Source organism: Phyllostomus hastatus, unplaced genomic scaffold (genome assembly GCF_019186645.2).
Source record: "Phyllostomus hastatus isolate PE091 unplaced genomic scaffold, TTU_PhHast_1.1 phas_scaffold_182, whole genome shotgun sequence".
Classification (NCBI taxonomy): Eukaryota; Metazoa; Chordata; class Mammalia; order Chiroptera; family Phyllostomidae; genus Phyllostomus; species Phyllostomus hastatus.
Genome location: NW_025334013.1, coordinates 12476441 through 12496361, shown reverse-complemented (window position 1 = coordinate 12496361; position 19921 = coordinate 12476441). Strand labels below are relative to the sequence as shown.

Genomic DNA, 19921 nt, shown 5'->3' with positions numbered 1-19921 from the left:
AAGGATAGGTCATAAACCTAGGAAGGTATTTGGCAGATCAAACTTAAGCAGTAGTCAAACATAATTCAAATAATGTGTATCTCAAAATTCTTCCGAATGGTTCTTGTAGTGATTAGTTTTTAATCCTATGCAAATAAATAGGAATCCTTTATCTTCACATCTGACCTTAATGATGCATGCAGAAAATTAATACAGTCAATACGTATTTTTATCTGTTTTATTTTTTTAATATATTTTATTGATTATGCTATTACAGTTGTCCCATTTCCCCCTTCACTCCCTTCCACCCTGTACACCCTCTCCCACCCACTTCCCCCCCTTTAGTTCATGTCCATGTGTCATACTTATAAGTTCTTTAGCTTCTACATTTCTCATACTATTCTTACCCTCCCGCTATCTATTTTCCACCTTCAATCTATGCTACTTATTCTCTGTACCTTTTCCCCCTTTCTCCTCCTCCCACTCCCCTGTTGCTAACCCTCCATGTGATCTCCCTTTCTGTTGTTCTGTTCCTGTTCTAGTTGTTTGCTTAGTTTTTTTTTGGTTTTGCTTTAGATGTTAATAATTCTGAGTTTGCTGTCATTTTACTATACATGTTTTTTTTATATATATATTCTTTTCTTAAATAAGTCCCTTTAACATTTTATATAATAAGGGCTTGGTGGTGATGAACTCTTTTAACTTGACCTTATCTGACAAGCACTTTATCTGCCCTTTCATTCTAAATGAAAGCTTTGCTGGATAGAGCAATCTGGGATATAGGTCCTTGTCTTTCATGACTTGGAATACTTCTTTCCAGCCCCTTCTTGCCTGCAAAGTCTCTTGAGAAATCAGCTGACAGTCTGATGGGAACTCCTTTGTAGGTTACTGTCTCCTTATCTCTTGCTGCTTCTAGGATTCTCTTCTTCATTTTTACCTTGGCTAATGTAATTATGATGTGCCTTGGTGTGTTTCTTCTTGGGTCCAACTTCTTTGGGGCTCTCTGAGCTTCCTGGACTTCCTGAAAGTGTATTTCCTTTGCCAGAATGGGGAAGTTCTCCTTTATTATTTGTTCGAATACATTTTCAATCTGTTGCTCTTCCTCTTCCCCTTCTGGTACCCCTATAATTTGGATGTTGGAACGTTTTAAGATGTCCTGGAGGTTCCTAAGCTTCTCCTCATTTTTTTGAATTCTTATTTCCCCATTCCTTCCTGTTTGGTTGTTTCTTTCTTCCTTTTGGTTCACTCTGTTGTTTTGAGTCCCAGTTTCCTGCCCATCACTGTTGGTTCCCTGTGCATTTTCCTTCATTTCTTTAATCGTAACCTGCATTTGTTCATCTAATTTGCGACAAAAATCAACCAATTCCGTGAGCTTCCTGATCACCAGTGTTTTGAACTGTCCATCTGATAGGTTAGCTATCTCTCAGTTGCTTAAAAAGGTGAGTTGTGGGGCACTGATTTGTTCTTCTGTTTGAGCCATCTCTCTCTCTCTCTCTCTTTTTTTTTTTTCTTCTGGTCTGGCTTCTCCTGTTACGATGAGGGGCGGAGCCTTAGGTGTTCACCAGAGCTGGGCACCCCAGTCTCTAGATTGTGATGTTGTTTGTGAGGGCGAGGTTGAGAGGGAACAATGGCGGTAGCTCCGTTCTCCGTGAGACCTCAGTCCCTTCTCTGGGTTCCTGGGTTGCGTGCTGTGCCCTGTTCCACAATCGCCGCCTCACTGGGTCTGCCAGCTGCCACTTGCACACTAAGGTTCCACCCGCTGTGATCTCGCGCGCCCCAGATGCCTTATGCGCCCAACTCTCCCTGTTCTCTGCACCGTGACCTGCTCCTGTCCTTTCGTCTCCGCCCCTCCTACCGGTCTGGATGAATGGGTCTGTTTCAACTTCTTGGCTGTCCGACTTCCATTCAGATAAATTTTCTGTCAGTTCTTGGTTGTGCGTGAAAGTACTGTGCATCCACCTATGTCTCCATCTTGGCATAAGTCCCCTCTATTTTTATCTGTTTTAAATTAAAAGGAGTAAAGTCAGATGTTTCTCTGCCCAAGTGTTCATGTCAGTCAGTGATGAACCAGTGCTGACGATGAAACATTGTTTTGGAGAGGAACTATTAATCCCTAATCAAAGTAGAGGGTAAATATCTTAGAGAATGAGACCCACCTCTTATTAAGATTTCCAGACCTTATTTGTATTATTTTACTTTCTTAGAGCAACAGGTCTTACTATTTTTGTTGCTACCTAAGTCTTTTCTCTGGGTACTTGTATGAGGCAGCGGAATGATTGGCGGTGCTAATTTAAGGCTACTTCAGTACTTTATTCACTGAGTTAGATGATCCTTTCAGAAAACATTCCTTCCTGTCTTTCTTCCTTGTCTGTTTCTGATTTTGGCCAATCATTAGTTGATTTTCGCTGAGCTACTTAGCTTTGCTGATTCTATAGTCATAGTCTATGCCTGTGCAAGGTCAGGCAACTTCTGTGTACTAGACAGAGTGAGATCTTAAGTGAGTTATCACGCATGAAACATAATCTCCTTCTGAGACTTACTGTCTACTCAGGATGCATGCTTTTTCTGATTACAAATCAACAGCATCAAAACCAAAATGAGCAATAGTAGGATTCTCATAGGCAGGTGCTCTAATGTTCTGGTGAATATGCTAGGGAAAAAAATCTTAAAATTTGACCCTAGTTTATAGAATCCCAAAATAGAATCCCATCTTGTGTTCTACCGGTCCTGACTGGTGAGCCAGTTTACCGATTATGTCTAGCTTCTCCTTGGGAATCTTGGGCCTAGTCAGTCCCAGGGCATCGGGAAACCATTGTTGACCTGAGGGCTCTGATGCCGGCCCAGAAGAAGCCACCAGGTTCACATTGGACGTTCACTGGTTCAGGAAGCCAGTGCTTACCATTTCAGGCGACATCACTTTTCAGTCTAAGGTTTTGTTGTTGTGGTACTGGATGCTCTGGAACTTTTGTTAAGCTTTGCTTTTCTTCTTTGTGCAGATCAACCAACCCAAATTGCCATTGCGAACTCTGGATCCTCGGATTTTGCCTCGAGGACCAGATTTTACTCCAGCCTTTGCAGATTTTGGAAGGCAGCCCTCTGGTGGAAGAGGTGTACCTGTAAGTGCAAGTTCCCTACAGCCCGAGTAGAAACTGTCGTAGACTTCAGGACACCTTGTCTAGCAGCAAGAGAACAGCTTTCATTTGTTGGTTCCTTTAAACAGGAAGAAGAGTAGAAGAGGTGAAGACTATCCTTTCCAAACTAATATTAAAGTAAATAAAGAGTACACTTGAGTCGTTTTTATTTGAAAGAAGCTTGTCTACATGAATTTGGCCTTGAAATGACCTACAAATGGGTTAAAAAAGAGAGAGAGACAACCTTGAGTATGATTCGTGTTTTGTTTTGAGGTTACCTGGCATAGTAGAGATCTCTGAGGACTTTCAGCTAATGGTCATCTCTTTGTCTTTGTTTCTACAGATTTGCAAAGTGCAGAGCAGGCACGGATTGCCAATTCTGGAACAGAGCAAAGCACCAGCTTACACTCCACTGGTGATGTCGCACCCAGCCCTGAAGAGCCTGCCTCTAGGGGTGTGCTGAATCTTTTTTTTTTTTTTTAATTTTTTAAACAATAGTCTATAGTTTAGAGTACTTTATGTTTTGCTTTGATCACTTACAATAGTTTGTGAAGTGAAAACATGCACAAGTAACACGTATAACACGTACGGAAGAGTGTGGTGTTGTAAACTGCGGATTGCCTTCACGCCCCAGTGGCAGGCCCTTCACCGGTGGAGATGGCATCACCAATGGAGCTGTGCTGGGGCACTGCCCTGTGCAGGGTTTGGCAGAATAGGCCTACTCCGTGCTTTGTAGACTTGCAGAAAGCGTGGGGGAAAGTTGCCATTGATGTGAATGCTTTTTTCTCCCAAGGTGGAATGGCTTGAGAGCACTTAAAGTTCTGGAGGAGCTTAGGGTTTCATGTACATTTGCAGAGCACCCTGTTAAGATTATCTGATGTTTGTAAAAATATTTTTACATGAGGTGACACTTTTTATTTCCCCATCACCTTTTTATTTCTGTAATGGCAACTTTTCAAACCCGCTTGGAAATAAGACAACAGCATCTGAAGACAAATGTCACTTTGTAGGTATTTGAATCATTTGATTATTTACCTGCAGCCTGATTGAAAAATATTTAAATGCGCACACTGTGTTGGAGGCTTTGTAGAACCTACAGAAAATCTCTTTAATTTAAAGCGTATTATTTACTGGGCACTGCCATCTTAAAGATGTCTATTCTCACACAGCTTTGAAGTTTAACCTTTATTTTCTCTAAGTGGTGATTGTTACAGATTTGAATTTCCTCATCAGAAAGTCTTAGCCGCTTTCTAGAAAGCATTTTATACTTTATTTTTGAGTATTATTTCCTTTTTCAGTCGCTTAAATTTATATTCTGTCAGTGTTTTTGTTTTTGTTTTTGTTTTGATTTATATCTCTGTTTTGCCAAACATTTGAAATAATGTCAATAGCATGTTGATTAATCTCAGGTTAGCAGCACCTGTGATCATCACATTGCTCAGTTTTGTTCATGTGTCACTAGCAAAAGGTATAAATTGCCACATCTTTTCTGCCGGTGTGTACTGTCACTTTTTATTACCAGGTTTCTATTGTCAGCTAATTAGGTATAGCAGGAAGGAAATACTGTGAATTGAGAATAAACTCTATCTCTCTTAAAATACTGAAATTAGAAAATGAACTTTAAAAGTAACTATCACAGTGTATCTTTGCCCACTAATCTCTGTGCCCACATATATCAGATAAATGAGTTATTCGGTGCATGCAAAGTTACATGACTGGAAACAAGCCTTTATCAAGAATCTGTAGTGTCTTCAGAAAGGTCAGCTTTAATTGTTTAATCATTTTCTTTAAACAGCTCTGTCATATACCACAAGCTAATTTTAAAGTGAAATTGTGCTCTATTGGTTTAATGCAAGTAATTATTCTTCCACATCTCCATTAGCTAACAAATATTCTCCATTTAATTTGTCCAGCTTACTTTGGTATATTGTTGTAGACACGGATGAAGGAGCAATCAGTAGTGCTATTTGGAAAAAAGCGGCAGACCCACTCTTCATACTTTCTGGCTCCGTACATGTAGTCATTTTTACCAGCTTCCAAATTGGCTTATAAGTGGTTACCACCCAAGAATCTTAGTATCTGCTAGGTATGCTTCATTGTATGGCTTAAATACCCGTAATTCCTAGTATAAACTTTCCCACAACAGACTTGTTATAAAATATTTTTATTGCATAGCAGTTATTTTAATATGTCACATGCAGTTTTCAGATATAAAAGTCTTTTGATGGACAATAAAGTGCATATCAGTTGGAAGCACCCAGTATCATCTCTGTAGCTTTTTAAAAGTCAAGTTACATAGCGGTTGTGGTATTTTAAATGGTAATCTGTTGCCAGACATCACTGAGAGTTTTCCAAAAGAAATACGTTGAGCAAGGGTCAGTAGGCCTAGACTAGTAACTTACCATTTATATTCATTTCAGCTTACTTGGAGATTAGCTGAACTATAATAGAACACTCCTGGGGGCAAAGTGTTCTTGACCTCATATCATGCTTCCCTCTCCCCTTAAAGTAACAACTAGTTGTCTGTCTTTCAAAATTGCTGCGATGAGCAGTGGTCCTATTTCCTTCGGTGATCCAGGTAAGCAGAGGTGTTTGAGGTGCTAGTCTCTGAATGAGATAAGAGCAGTATATATAGTAAACTCTAAACCAGAGATGAGTATAATTTCTAATTTAATACATTTAAGAAAAATATATGAGAGTGGGCAAAAAATTTAAACTCCCAGCTCCCGCCTGAAAAAAATTTTGGCTCACTAGTAAACCCCAGATTTTGATGCTTTATATTGGTTCTGACGTTTGTGGACCCTGAGCACATTATACCTTAAAGTCTCTTTTCCAGCCATCAGTCATGGTAGTCTGCCCTTCGGGTAAGGAGACCAGGCTTTATTCCCTTTAGGAATAAAGGACTACACTTCATAACTTCTAGTTCTGGGTCCCAGATTTTGTGTTCCATGAATACCACATTTAGCTGCATACAATGCGCACCCATGTTTTTGGCCCAGACTTTGAGGAAAAAATCTTTTGTTTTAACTTTCTTACTCAATTTTTTATTTATTTATATTCAGATAGTTGTTTTTTGTATTATAAAGGAATTTTAGCATTTATTTTTAACATACTATGGTACAAGAAATTTTATGTAACAAATAATTATAAAACAGAACAGATACAAGGTATTTCAGATACCACACATGTATAATGGGTATCCTTATTTTCTCCTCAAAATTTGGGCAAAAAAGTATGCATTATACACGGCAAAGTACATTAAGTCGTATCACTATATATGGTGCAACTTTTGAAGGACACTATAAATTTGACAATTTGTATTACATTTTTCACAGATGAAAAAGGACACAAGTCCTGGCTGGTGTGGCTCTGTGGATTGAGTGTTGGCCTGCGAACCAAAGGGTTGTTGGTTCGATTCCCAGTCAGGGCACATGCCTGGGTTGTGTGCCAGGTCCCTGGTTGCAGACATGTGAGAGACAACTGGTTGGTGTGCCTCTCACACATCAATGTTTCTCTCTTTCCCATCTCTCTAAAAATAAATTTAAAACATTTTTTTTAAAAAAGGACACAAAATATGTATAGGTAATTGCAACAATCTACAGTATATCACTTTTGAAAAAGTTCCTTTGGTGCTTTTTTATTGATGATAATACCTTACCTAGATTTTAGGTGCTTTTATATGCCTTATATTTTATGCACCATGATTCTCATAATAACTTTTGTAGGTGGGACAAGCAATTTATTGTATGAGAAAGCTTAAGTTCAACAAAGTTAAGAGACTTGCCCACAGCAACTTCACTCGTAAACAGCAGAATCGGACTGAAGACCCCACAGTTCTTTTGTCTTGTGGTCTGCCTCTTTTCTCCAGATCTGCACCGCGTTCCTTCCGGACACTGACATTCCAGACAGCGCGTTCATTCTCAGAGTGTCAACATGAGAACATTAGAGATTGATTAATTAATAAGCATGTTAAGCATTTATAAGTATAGTCACCTTTTGAAGAACTCAGTATTCTTGGATAAGTATTTGTGAACAGTGTCTGTCTTAATTATAACCAGAGGTACAAATATAATTTTAAAAGTTTTCTTGGGCACTTACACATGGTTATAATTTCAGCTTTTTTATCTTTTTCTCCTGGACTAAAATATTGACTAACGTTGTTATCTGTTTTGTAATATAGCTCACATCTCACACATATGTGTCCAGAGGCAGGTAAAGAGATGTGGCATAATTACTTTCTAGATTCAAATGCCAAGGTTTGTTCATTGATGTTTGCAGTATTTTTTGGAAATGGGCACTTTCTAAGTTTGTCTAAATATGATTAAAATTATATCTCCAGTATGCATACTATTGCTTTTATGTGATTTTTGACATAATAATCTTTCATTACAGCCACCAACCTTTGTCCTTGACAAAGTTTTATGAGTAAATGCATGGATTAAGTTAAATGTCTTGTGATGTAATATTGTACTTGGACTTTATCCAAGCATTGAAAAAGAGATTAACCTTAGTGAATATAACCTGAATTATAAAAAAACCATATAGTACTTGGTTTACTACATTTTCTTAACAGAATTATTTTGTCCAGGCTGTCTTATCAAAGTTTCCATTATAAATAATTGTTCTTACAGTAGTACTACTTGGTTTAGCAGCTGTTTCCTGTTGGCACTTTTTCAGCCTGGTGATCTGTTTAGTTCTCTTTTAGTTGTACCGTGCCTGTGGCTTCTGGGTTTGTCTGACCCCAGTTTTTTAATGTTTACTAATAGTCTGAGACCATATCATCAGCACTGGGCTCTTGGCTGGATAAATTAGTGTTGTAGTGCCTAGGAATTCTAACTTTTGATCCTGATACGTTCTTGATAATGCCATTTCTAATTAGGGCAGATGGTGAAATATTGGAGTAATTCTGAAAATGAGTGATATGTAAAGGCTTTTAAGATTCTCAGCCGAGGCCTGAAACCATGCCTCTCTTATAACCTGTCTTTTTATATAAAGTATGACATTTAAGTCTCTGCTTCCTTTCCTGAAGCCTTATATGAATTCAGAAGGGTAGTATTGGGGCATTAAGTGAGGTATGATTCTGGTCTACATGTGTTGTGTGAAGCTTTTTTCTTTCCCTCTTAAAACCTAATGGCAATATTTACTCAGCATTTAGAGAATGCTATATCAGAAAACATAAAGGCTCTCACTATGCAACAGAGGAGCGGAACTTACTATCAACCCAACAGTTTAATCTTGCAATATTATTTCCAAGCATTTAATGTAGCAGCTGTTGTGACTATAAATACAGAGAATGCACCTTTTAACCTACCTCCTTATCGCACAGTAACAAAAGCTTAATTTGATGTCCAGTGCGACATGCCAGCGTATGTTACTGGTTTTAACATGATGAGTATAGTGGGACTGTAGCAGGAACAGAGAACTCATAAAGAGAGGAAAATATTTTTTTTCAGGGAGCAATTCAGTTGGATCTCATTAATGATATAAGAAAGACTTACTTTAGTATTTCTGGCCCAGCAAATTCAGAGGGATCCATTAAGATCTGCAGCGAAGTCGGGTGTCTGTGCTACAGAAAATTTTTGTGACAAGCTTGTATTTGCATTTCACCCAGTTTTGGAAGCAGATTTGTAACTGGTTATTACTGTATGTGGATTTTTGTAGTTATTCAAAGTAAGTAGAGCATCAGCGAAGGGTAGTTTTTCTTTGTGAGAAACAACAGTTTTATTGAATATAATTTTCCATCACTTTATTTCACTTAGGACTTCAGGATCTAAGATTATAGTGGTGGAGAACATTACATGGATGGTGACCTAACGCCCCCAACTCCCCCAAAAGATCAAATCTAAATAGAGTGCCTAACATTCATCTTTGCATCTAGATGTGTTGGGTGTGATCATCAGGCTTGAGCCGAGCAGCGTAGCAGAGACAGTGAATCGTAAGTGCGCTGTGGAGATGTAATGAAGAATATTCTTGTCCTAGTTGTTGAATGTCGGACCGCGGAGATCTCAGCCTGGCCAGCGGAGAGAGCCCAGGAAGATCATCACGGTCTCCGTGAAAGAAGACGTGCACCTGAAAAAGGCCGAGAACGCCTGGAAGCCCAGTCAGAAACGAGACAGCCAAGCCGAGGATCCCGAGAACATCAAAACCCAGGTGAGCACAGAAGCTCATGCTGCCATTGTGTTTGGAGTTACAGTGATACTGTTTGAGCTTGTCGTGTTGCCCTATGAATATATTTGGAGATCTTAGTTGAAGATTTTTGTGCTGTGTTTTCCTGCTGTAAGGCAAGCATTATTCTAAAAGCCATCTTGGATACCAGACAACCTATTTCACTTTGAAATTGCTTTGTGTGTGCTTTTCAGAACAGACACTATGTCTGAAAGGTTCATAAATCATAGAATGCTATCATTTAGGCTTAGATCCATATTTGCTTGTATTAAAAATATATTTTTAGATTCGCAGTGTTTACTGTGCAACAGACTGGTTGATACATTGCTTCATGTCTCCCTGTCAGACCTTCACTTCTAAAGAGGTAAAGTTAAGAAACCCATCTTGTTTTAGAGTCTTTAGGAGTAAAATTAAATCATTTGTATTTTTATATGCATATCTTGTCCTCAAAACTCCGTAGGGTAAACTGAAGGATTCCTTTAATCCACACAAAATGTTTTGCATGTCAAATAATGTAAAGCCTGGCTCACCCTTTGCTGTGCACACGGTGCCGGCTCCTACCCTTGGGATACCTCTGCTGTGTCTCCACTGGGAAGTGAAGACAGTGACGTGACCTACCTCACAGGGCCACGGTGAAGGTTCAGTGAAGTAGTACAGAGCACTGGGCCCAGTTCCTGGACCGCAGCCGGGTACTCAGTATGATGATGTTCCTGGATCAGAGATGGGCCTTAGAAATACTGACTTTCATTTAGCACCAGCAGAGAACCTCACACACAGTAGGTACTCAGTAAATACTTGTTAAACAAATAAACGAATCAATAAAGTTGTTCAGAGAATGTCAGGACCAAGATGAACTGATCCATTACAAAGCTGTGCTGTCAGACTTATTTTTTTAAATATATTTTCTTGATCATGCTATTACAGTTGTGCCATTTTTTTCTCCCCTTTATTCCATTCCACCCTGTACCCCCTCTTCCACCAGCATTCCCCCACCTTAGTTCATGTCCATCGGTCATACACGTCAGTTCTTTGGCTTCTCCATTTCCTATACTATTCTTAACCTCCCCCCGTCTATTTTATACCTACCATTTATGCTTCTTATTCCCTATACTTTTCCCCCATGTACCCTCCTCCCCCTCCCCCCCACTGATAACCCTCCATGTGATCTCCATTTCTGTGAATCTGTTCCCATTCTAGTTGTTTGTTTAATTTGTTTTTGTTTTTTAAGTTTGGTTGTTGATGGTTTTGAGTTTATTGTCATTTTACTGTTCATATTTTTTATCTTTTTCTTAGGTAAGTCCCTTTAATATGTCATATAATAAGGGCTTGGTGATGATGAACTTCTTTAACTTGACCTTATCTGGGAAGCACTTTATCTGACCTTCCATTCTAAATGATAGCTTTGCTGGGAAGAGTAATCTTGGGTGTAGGTCCTTGCCTTTCATGACTTCAAATACATCTTTCCAGTCTCTTCTTGCCTGCAAGGTTTCTTTAGAGCAGTCAGCTGATAAAATTATGGGAACACCTTTGTAGGTAACTGTCTCTTTTTCTCTTGCTGCTTTTAAGATTCTCTCCTTGTCTTTAATCTTGGGTAATGTAATTATGATGTGCCTTGGTGTGTGCTTCCTTGGGTCCAACTTCTTTGGGATTCTCTGAGCTTCCCGACTTCCTGGAAGTCTATTTCCTTTGCTAGATTGGGGAAGTTCTTCATTATTTTTTCAACTAAGTTTTCAATTTCTTGCTCTTTCCCTCCTTCTGGCACCCCTATAATTCGGATGTTAGAACATTTAAAGTTGTCCCAGAGATTCCTAAGCCTCTCCTCATTTTTTTTGAATTCTTGTTTCTTCATTCTGTTCTGGTTGAATGTTTATTTCTTCCTTCTGGTCCAAACCATTGATTGGAGCACCAGTTTCCTTCCCTTCATTGTTGGTTCCCTACACATTTTCCTTTATTTCACTTTGCATAGCCTTCACTTCTTTCTCTATTTTGTAACCATACTCAACCATTCTTTGAGTATCCTGATTACCAGTGTATTGAACTCTGCGTCTGATAGGTTGGCTATCTCTTCATTGCTTAGTTGTATTTTTTCTGGAGGTTTGATCTGTTCTTTCTTTTTGGGCCATATTTTTTTTGGATGAATGTTTCTTCTTTAACTCCTTGGTTGTTAGACTTCCATGCCGTTCAATTTTTCTGGCAGTTCTGGTTATTTTTGTTTTTAAATTTGTTGTTGTCCTTCTTTTGGTTGTGAAAGGAGGCACAGTGTGTCTACCTACATCTCCATCTTGGATGGAAGCTATGCTGTCAGTCTAACTTGGCTACTCGCCTTTGTTCGTCTTTCTGGTGATTGCTCAGGTGTTTGTCCCTAAGTACATCCTTTTGCAGATTCACTGATATCCAGTACCTAGTCTTCCCTCCATTCATTCTCAGTATATGTCAGTGTTTTTTAAAAATACCTTCTGCATCCCTCCTTCTAGTCCCCTATGAAATGCTCAATGATAAGAGGCCTAAAGGGCTTAGAAAGATAGTTAAAATTCCTGCTGAGTTATTGAAGATGTCTTGTTTCAGAATTGAATGCATTTGTGTTAGTGTCTTCCTTCATTAGATTCTTCAGACCTACGAAGAAGGGAATAGAAACTCTCTACTTTTCAATTGAGGAGAAGTGAAGCTCCAAGAGATTGTTACCCACCATGTGGTGATTACTGAATAATCCATTTGTTGTGACTTATAATCTGCCTCCCTTTACTCTGTTAACAGAATTCTGCCCTCTTTTTAAAAAAGATTTTATTTACTTGTTAGAAAGAGGGGAAGGGAGAGAGAAATAGAGGGAGAGAAACATCGATGTGAGAGACATATGTTGATTGGTTGCCTCTCACAGCTCTCCAGCTGAGGAACCTGGGCCACAACCTAGGTATGTGCCCTGACCGGGAATTGAACCTGCGACTTTCTGGTTTGTAGGCTGGTGCTTAGTCCCCTGAGCCACACCAGCCAGGGCAGAGTTGTACCCATTATTGATTAATTTTTACTTCAAAATCATTAGTTATATTGACTTAAACTATCAAAAATTATTTTCTGTAGTGACTCGATAGTGCAAATTTAATGAAGCATAAATAAACTTCATTTTTTCAGGGCCCATACAACCTTACTTTTCTTGATCTATTGCCTTCCAAATAAGTAGCATCTTTGCTTCATTCCTTCATTTTTTTGTGGAGTTTTCTTCTCCGCATAGGTGTACCCCATTTTGAACTGCTAATTGTTATTTTGCGTGTTTCCCTTTTTGTGAAAACAGTAGTTTTATTGTTGCCTCCACTTCCAGAAAACTCTTTCATTCTTACAGCTTATATTATAACAACTTTATGAATGACTACCTGTAACCTTATTCCTCCTGTATCATAAGATTTCACCTCCTTGAAGCAGTTCTAGGAAATCATTGCCTCGTGACCTGACTAGACCGCTACACACACACTACTGTGGTGGTTCCGTTACTGGGGTCCCCTGCCTCATACCTGTTCTGCTTCACCCTCTTCTGCAGGACTGACTTTTGTCTGCACCCCAGCTTTTACCCTATCCCTTTAAACCTCATCCCATCTCCCAGTTAGCGCGCACTACTCTGTGAGCTTCCTTCATCGTTCTGTATACCAAAGGAGGAAATTCTCCGTAAAAGTTCCTCTCTAGCCTGGCTGGCGTAGCTCAGTGGATTGAGCTCGGGCTGCGAACCAAAGTGCAGGTTCGATTCCCAGTCAGGGCACATGGCTAGGTTGCAGGCCACAGCCCCCAGCAACTGCACATTGATGTTTCTCTCTCTCTCTTTCTCCCTCCCTTCCCTCTCTAAAAATAAATAAATAAAATCTTTTTTTAAAAAGTTCCTTTCTAAAATGCTTTCCCTTCCTAAAATTTCTTCCCTGTCCCTTTTTTCCCCACTTACAGCTTTTTTCTGTCAATTATCTGGCCCAGTCAATTTTCAGTTTCTTCCAGAGGCATTCCCTGACTAACTCATTGCCTCTGATCGCTCTTGTACCTCAACTTCCCCCTTCTCTAGCTCCTGATCTGCCTCGTGCTTTCTCTGTCACTTAACTTGTAACTACCTTGTCTCTGCTTCTAAATGCCAGTGGTCTGGAAGACCATAATTGTGCCTTAGGCTTTATTTGTACCTGGTACAGAATTGGTTGTAGATTTGCAGTTATGGGGAATAAATGATTTTCAGTGAATTTGTTGTTGTTTGATGCTGGGGATTTTTTTAATAAAGTCAGTTTCAGGTGTACAGTGTCATGACTCGACATTTCTATATATTGCAGAATGATCACTACAATTATTCCAGTTAACACTCATCATCGTACATAATTATAATTTTTTTCTTGTGATGAGAATTGTTAAGATCTACTCTCTTAGCACCTTTAAAATATGCTGTACATTACTTCAGTAAATTATCTTTTTATTATCCTATCTTCTAAACTTGTTATCTTCTGAAATATTTGAAGATATTTGAAGATTGTTGATTTTTATTCTTCATGTAAAACAGTTCAGAGTTTTAGACCTAAACAATACTATCTCAGTTGATATAGGCAAAATTAGAAAGATGCAATGACTCCCCCATCCCTACTAAACTTAATTTTTTGTTTCTTTATAAAAGTAATACTGACTTGCCCTGGCTGGTGCGGCTCAGTGGATTGAGCGCTGGCCTGTGAACCAAAAGGTCACCGGTTCAATTCCCAGTCAGGGCACATGCCTGGGTTGCAGGCCAGGTACCTGGTTAGGGGTGTGCGAGAGGCAACCACACACTGAAGTATCTCTCCTTTTCTTTCTCCCTCCTTTCCCCTCTCTAAAAATAAATAAATAAACTTTTTTTTTAAAGTAATAGTGACCCATTGCTCAAAAACTTGGCAATATAGTTTTTTTTTAAATTTAAGTTGATTTATTTACTTTCTCCTGCCTAGAGAAAGTATTAACATTTTGGCACATAACTAAAATCTTTGTATACCAATACACATGTTTAACAGGATCAAACAAAACATTTGTGTAGGCCTTTTCAGTTATTATATCATGATTTCATGAATTTTACTGGGCTATTTTATTTATGTAAGTAAATGTAAATTTAATTATATAATCTACATTTAGTAAAATTTCCGTTTTTGTGTATAGTTCTGTAATTGTTGACAGACATCCATAGTCATGCAACTACTGACACAATCGAGATACAGAACATTTCCACCAGCCACCTGAAATGTCCTTGTATTACTTTGTATTCATCCTGTCCCCACATGTCCCCCTCTGTTAATCACTGACCTGGTTGTAGTTATAATGTTGCTTTTTCCAAAGTATCATGTAAGTGGAATCATTTTGAGTATAGCTCCTTTCACTTCGTATATACATTAGAGATTTATTATTAATAAATGATATTGATAATATTAATAATAATATTTAAGGAATCATTTGGAAAGTTGCATTTATATGTTATAAACAAAATATTAATTCTTACAGAAAGCATCGTAATATCCCCATTACTATAATGCTGTTTTTTGCGTGTGTATCCTTCTAGGAGCTTTTTAGGAAAGTTCGAAGCATCTTAAACAAGTTGACACCACAGATGTTCAACCAGCTGATGAAGCAGGTGTCCGGCCTCACCGTGGACACAGAGGAGCGGCTGAAGGGGGTCATCGACCTGGTCTTCGAGAAGGCTATCGACGAGCCCAGTTTTTCCGTGGCTTACGCAAACATGTGTCGGTGTCTAGTAACGGTAAGAAGAGAGGAAGGAGTAAAACCAGAAATCTCCAAGAGGTATATTCTCCCCTCGCTATACATCTTCCCAGAAGTGTCATTGGGGCAACGTAAAGGGGAGAATATATTTTTAGCATCTATTAATATAACATTCTTATTGTAGAAAAAGAAACCTTTTATAAAATGTGTACTGATCTCTGGAGGGCGAGACTAGACTGCAGTGGGCACGTATGGTTTCATCCAGTGTGAGGAAGATGGAATGTGGTTTAAATTAGTAATGTGCAATTGTTGTCACGGGCAAGCATTTTTTCCTGGGGCATCCTCTTAATAGAAATAAAACAAATCCTTTCATTCACATTGCATTCAAAATGGGAAAACACATTGGTTCCAATTCTAGCTTCAGTGAAACTGATAGGATAGTTGTGGTCATAAAGGATTCAAAAATGGAAGTTTCATGTCTTAGAAACTATTAGGTTTCTCTCTCTTTACATTGTTAACAGCCATTTAATCTTCACAGCCTGTCAAATGCAGGGGGAGGCAGATTGGGGGACCTAAGATGTCTGATTAATATTCATTGTCCTCAATTCTACAGTCATGAAACTGGCATGTATGTCTGTGTTTTCTCTGTTACTGGGGTACTTGGGGCAAAAATGTTTGACCTTTAACATTTGAGTTTTTTAATTCTCACAACTCATTATGATTATGCATTGCTGTGAAAGTATAAAATTTTGTCATTCTATCAATATTTTTGAGTACCTCTGTCAAAGGTGGTAGGTAAGTATGTTGGGATTTAGAAAAGTTACATCTTGTCTTTAAGAAACTCAAAATTTATATTGAAAAAAGCCCAGCATAAAATCACTTATAAGGTATTCTGTGATACTGTAGTGTTTGAATGCCTAAATGTGTGGTTTAGATCAGCAATTTTCAACTTTTTTCATCGTATGGAACACATCAACTAATTACTAAAAATCTGCAGCCGTTGCCAATCTGACGAAAAAAAAAATAGATACCATTGTGAATCGCTCACACCATACGGCTATTATTGTGTTAGCTTTTGTCATGTTTTCATTTTATTGACAATCTAAGGGAAAAGAGGTCAGCACCCTAACTACTCCACCACTACTAGCTTTATAACCTTCAAATTGTTATGTAACCTCTTTAAGCCTCATTTTTAATCCATAAAATATGACTGCTTCATATAACTTAAGGTTATTATAATGAAAAAACTAAAATAAATGAGATTGTGCCCTGGCTGGTGTGGCTCAGTGGATTGAGAGCTGCCCTGTGAACCAAAGGGTCACTGGTTTGATTCCCAGTCAGGGCACACGCCTGGGTTGTGGTCCAGGGCCCCAGTAGGGGGCGTGTGAGAGACAACCACACACTGATGTTTGTTTCTCTTCCTCTCTTTCTCCCTCCCTCCCTCCCCCTCTCTAAAACTAAACAAAATTTTAAAAAATAAAAGAGATTGTGTATATAAAGTTCCCACCTCAGTATTTAAGCATGTAGTAAGCCCTAAAACAGTGATTTTCAACCAGTTTACTGCAAAAACTGTAGTAATTAGTATGTGTGCCATGAGATGAAAAAGGTTGAAAATCACTGCCCTAAGTGATTCAGAACTATATTGGTGATGGAAAAATTGCGAAGGTCTTGAAGTGGTGATTGTAGAATGAGGATGGTTGTTGTAACAGAAAGCATGTATTCAGCACCTACTAGATTTTAATATGAGCAAATACTTTACATGTATTATTCATACTTTAATGGTTATTCTAATTCTGAAAGGTCAATAGTATTAGTCCCACTTTACTGAATCAGAAACTGAAACTTAAAAAAGATAACTAACTTTCTCAATGTTATGTAAGTAGTAAGAGGCAATGCTAAAATCCAAATCTGCGATTATTTCATTCAGTCACTTGCCATATTGCCTTAAAGCATACCAGTATCTGAAAGCAAACTGATTCTCCATCTCCTGTCCCTCATTTGCACTGTTAGAGCCTTAACGTCCTGTAGTTACTAAATGGAACTAGGACTAGATCCCGGACATTCTGGCTCATACTTTAGTTTCCTTTACTAACTTTGGGTTTAATCCTATAGCAATGAGAAGTTGTTAATGTTTTTTAATATCAGAAAAATATCCTTGAGAAAAATGACCATTGAAAAGGCTTGGCAGTAAGACAAGTGTGACTAGAATAGGAAGAATTCATAGATAAGCCTACCAACCGCTTACATGACTTTTGCTATGACCTATAATCTTCATAAATAAGATTTTAAAACATTGTTGGGTTATCTTAAGTTACAAAATAACAATCTATTGGAATTAGAACAATATAGAGGTATACAGAGAAAAAGTTAACACTCTTCACTTGGAGCCCCAGCCAGGTGAGCCTCCCTTTCCTCCAAGCAGTCAATGCAAAATTATCCTTCCACAGCTTTCTTTATAAAGTCATGTAAAAATGCACACACAGCCCTGGCTGGTGTAGCTCAGTGAACTGAGCACGAGCCTGACAACCAAGGTTCCATAGGTTGGATTCCCAGTCAGAGCGCATGCCTGGGTCACTGCCCAGGTTCCCAGTAGGGGGTGTGAGAGAGGCAACTGATCTATGTGTCTCTCGCACATCAATGATTCTCTCCCTTTCTTTCTCCCTTCCCCTCTCTCTAAAAATGAATAAATAAAATCTTAAAAACACACACACATACACACATAAACATATGTATTAAGAGGATTTTTTTGTGTTTTTTTTTTTGTTGTATTCATTGAATTATATACATTGTTTTGCAGTTTGCTTTCTTTCGCTTAATATGTTTTAGGCATCTCCCTGCTCATTACAAATAGATTTTACTCCTGCTTTTTTTGAAGTTGCATGATATTTCATATCCTGTATATACCATAATTTTTCCAACAGTTTCTTTATCCCCCACTTCCCTCCATTATGTTGTTTCTAGTGATTTGGTTTTGGGGCTTTTGTTGGCAACCACGAGCAGTGCTGCAGTAAACATCTCAGTGAATTTATCCTTTCACATGCTGGAGCTCTTACTTCTTTATGGTAAAATTGCCTATATGCCAAAGGATATATGTTTTTAAACTTTTTTTTAAGACATTCCCACTACTTGGGAAAAGAAATATGTCTCATTGTGTAGCTTTTGTCAAATTTAATTATGTAAATAGTTAATTCATGACTGATTTTAAGCTACCAACAGTTTGACAATTAATTCACAAAATTCTTGTTTAACAATCAGCTCTTATGAGCTAGTGTGAGCCAGCTCTCACACACCACTACAACATGCACACAGAAGTGTACAGCTCAGTGTACACCAGCCAGGTGAACATACCTACCAGCCTGGTCAATAAATACAGAACCGTACCTTTCCCTCTACCTTAAAGGTAACTGCCACAGCTAGTGTACTTTTGAGACCCTGGGGGCCTGAAGTAAAAGGATGGCAGTGGGTTCCTAATAAACACCAAATACAAAAGTCAAACAGTCACCGGAGAAATGAAAATTTAAATATCAACAGTTAATCTTTTAGGAGAAAATTGAGAAGTCTATCTTTATGAACTTTCAGTAGAAAAAATATTTCTTCAGTAAGATTCGAGATAAATAATCAATAAAGGGAAAAGTATCAAATTTGAATATTAAAATTCAAACCTTTTGATACAGCAAATGATATCATAAATAGAATACAAAGATAAAGCCAGAGCCTAGGAGAATCTGTTTGGAATACATATAACTAACAAAATGTTGAAATCAGAATTAAGGAGGAAAAGAAAACAGAGCTCAATTTAAAGATGGGCAATTAATAGAAGTGAAAACCCATTGACTGATAAAGATACTCAGTGTTATACATTATTAAGGAAATGACAAGATAAACCACAATTTTATACAAGTCACACCCATTAAAGTGGGAAAAAACATTTAAAAGTGTTAATGAGGATGAATACAGTCATTTTGGGGAGTAATGAACAGTAATATTAAAGGTGTTCATATACTTTTTCCCAGCAGTTTAACTTCCTGGTATATCCCCGAGAGAAATGACCCACATGTGCACAGGAACGATATACAAGAATGTTTATGTATTGGCTTTAGTATTGAATAATAATAAATAACTGAAATAAGCTGCAGATGACAATAAGAGTATACCTTAATTTATTTGGTCAGTAGATTTGAATAGTAATATAGATATACACACACATAGGTATTATGTGAAATATATACCAAAATGTTCACAGTGTTTTTCATAATGGATAAAAGTTTGAAACTGTCCATCAATAGTAGAATGAATTATCCATTACATGTTCATACTAGGACAGTGAATCCAAACTACAACTGTACACGTGGATGAATCTCACAAGAATAAGAAGCCATATTCTTTTAGCTAAAGAATCCATGCTCAAAAGAATATGTATTATGTGATTTGTTTAAAGTTCAAAAATGAAACAAAAATTAGAGTGTTTGGGGGATGCATATCTAGGTTGTACAGCAAAGAAAGGCAAGAAACCGGTTGTTACCAACATACAGGATAATGGGATTAAATTTGGAGGCTTGCAGGTGGCAGTGCTTTGGTGCTTTGGAGCTCTGTGGGCTGTGGGTGCTGTTCCTTGACCTGGTGCTACTACGCCTGCTGGTGGTCGTGTGCGTTTGTTTTGTCATACTTCATTGAATTGAACCTTACAAAGTGAGAAAAAGGAAAAAAAATAGTGAAAAATAAAGTGTTCTGGACTTTTCAACTTTAATTTCTTCAAAAGTAAAAGATTTAAAGCAAATATGGGGAAATGTTATGGTTTAACAATTGGCCAGTGAATACATGAATGTGTGCTGTGTTATTTTTTATTCTGTAAGGAAGGAAATGGAGATTAGCTAGTTGTTTTTCCAAGGGACAGTGTTGACCAAAATTGAAATTTTACTATGTGTTTCACTAATGCCAGCTGAAGCATGTTTCTT

The 19921-nt window shown here is 38.1% G+C and overlaps 1 protein-coding gene across 7 annotated transcripts in view; it reads left to right on the top strand.

The window, feature by feature from the left end:
• The window catches only part of EIF4G3 (eukaryotic translation initiation factor 4 gamma 3), a 288954-nt gene that overhangs the window by 211798 nt on the left and 57235 nt on the right, over positions 1-19921 (top strand). For 4 of the 7 annotated variants that reach the window (XM_045858600.1, XM_045858604.1, XM_045858603.1 and 1 more), the window contains 3 exons: positions 2976-3095; positions 9090-9260; positions 14809-15006. In XM_045858600.1, coding sequence (XP_045714556.1) covers positions 2976-3095; positions 9090-9260; positions 14809-15006 — 489 coding nt within the window. Of the gene's footprint in view, positions 1-2975; positions 3096-3453; positions 3565-9089; positions 9261-9561; positions 9640-14808; positions 15007-19921 lie in introns of all 7 variants that reach the window. The other 3 variants (XM_045858599.1, XM_045858598.1, XM_045858597.1) reach the window with 2 other exon arrangements.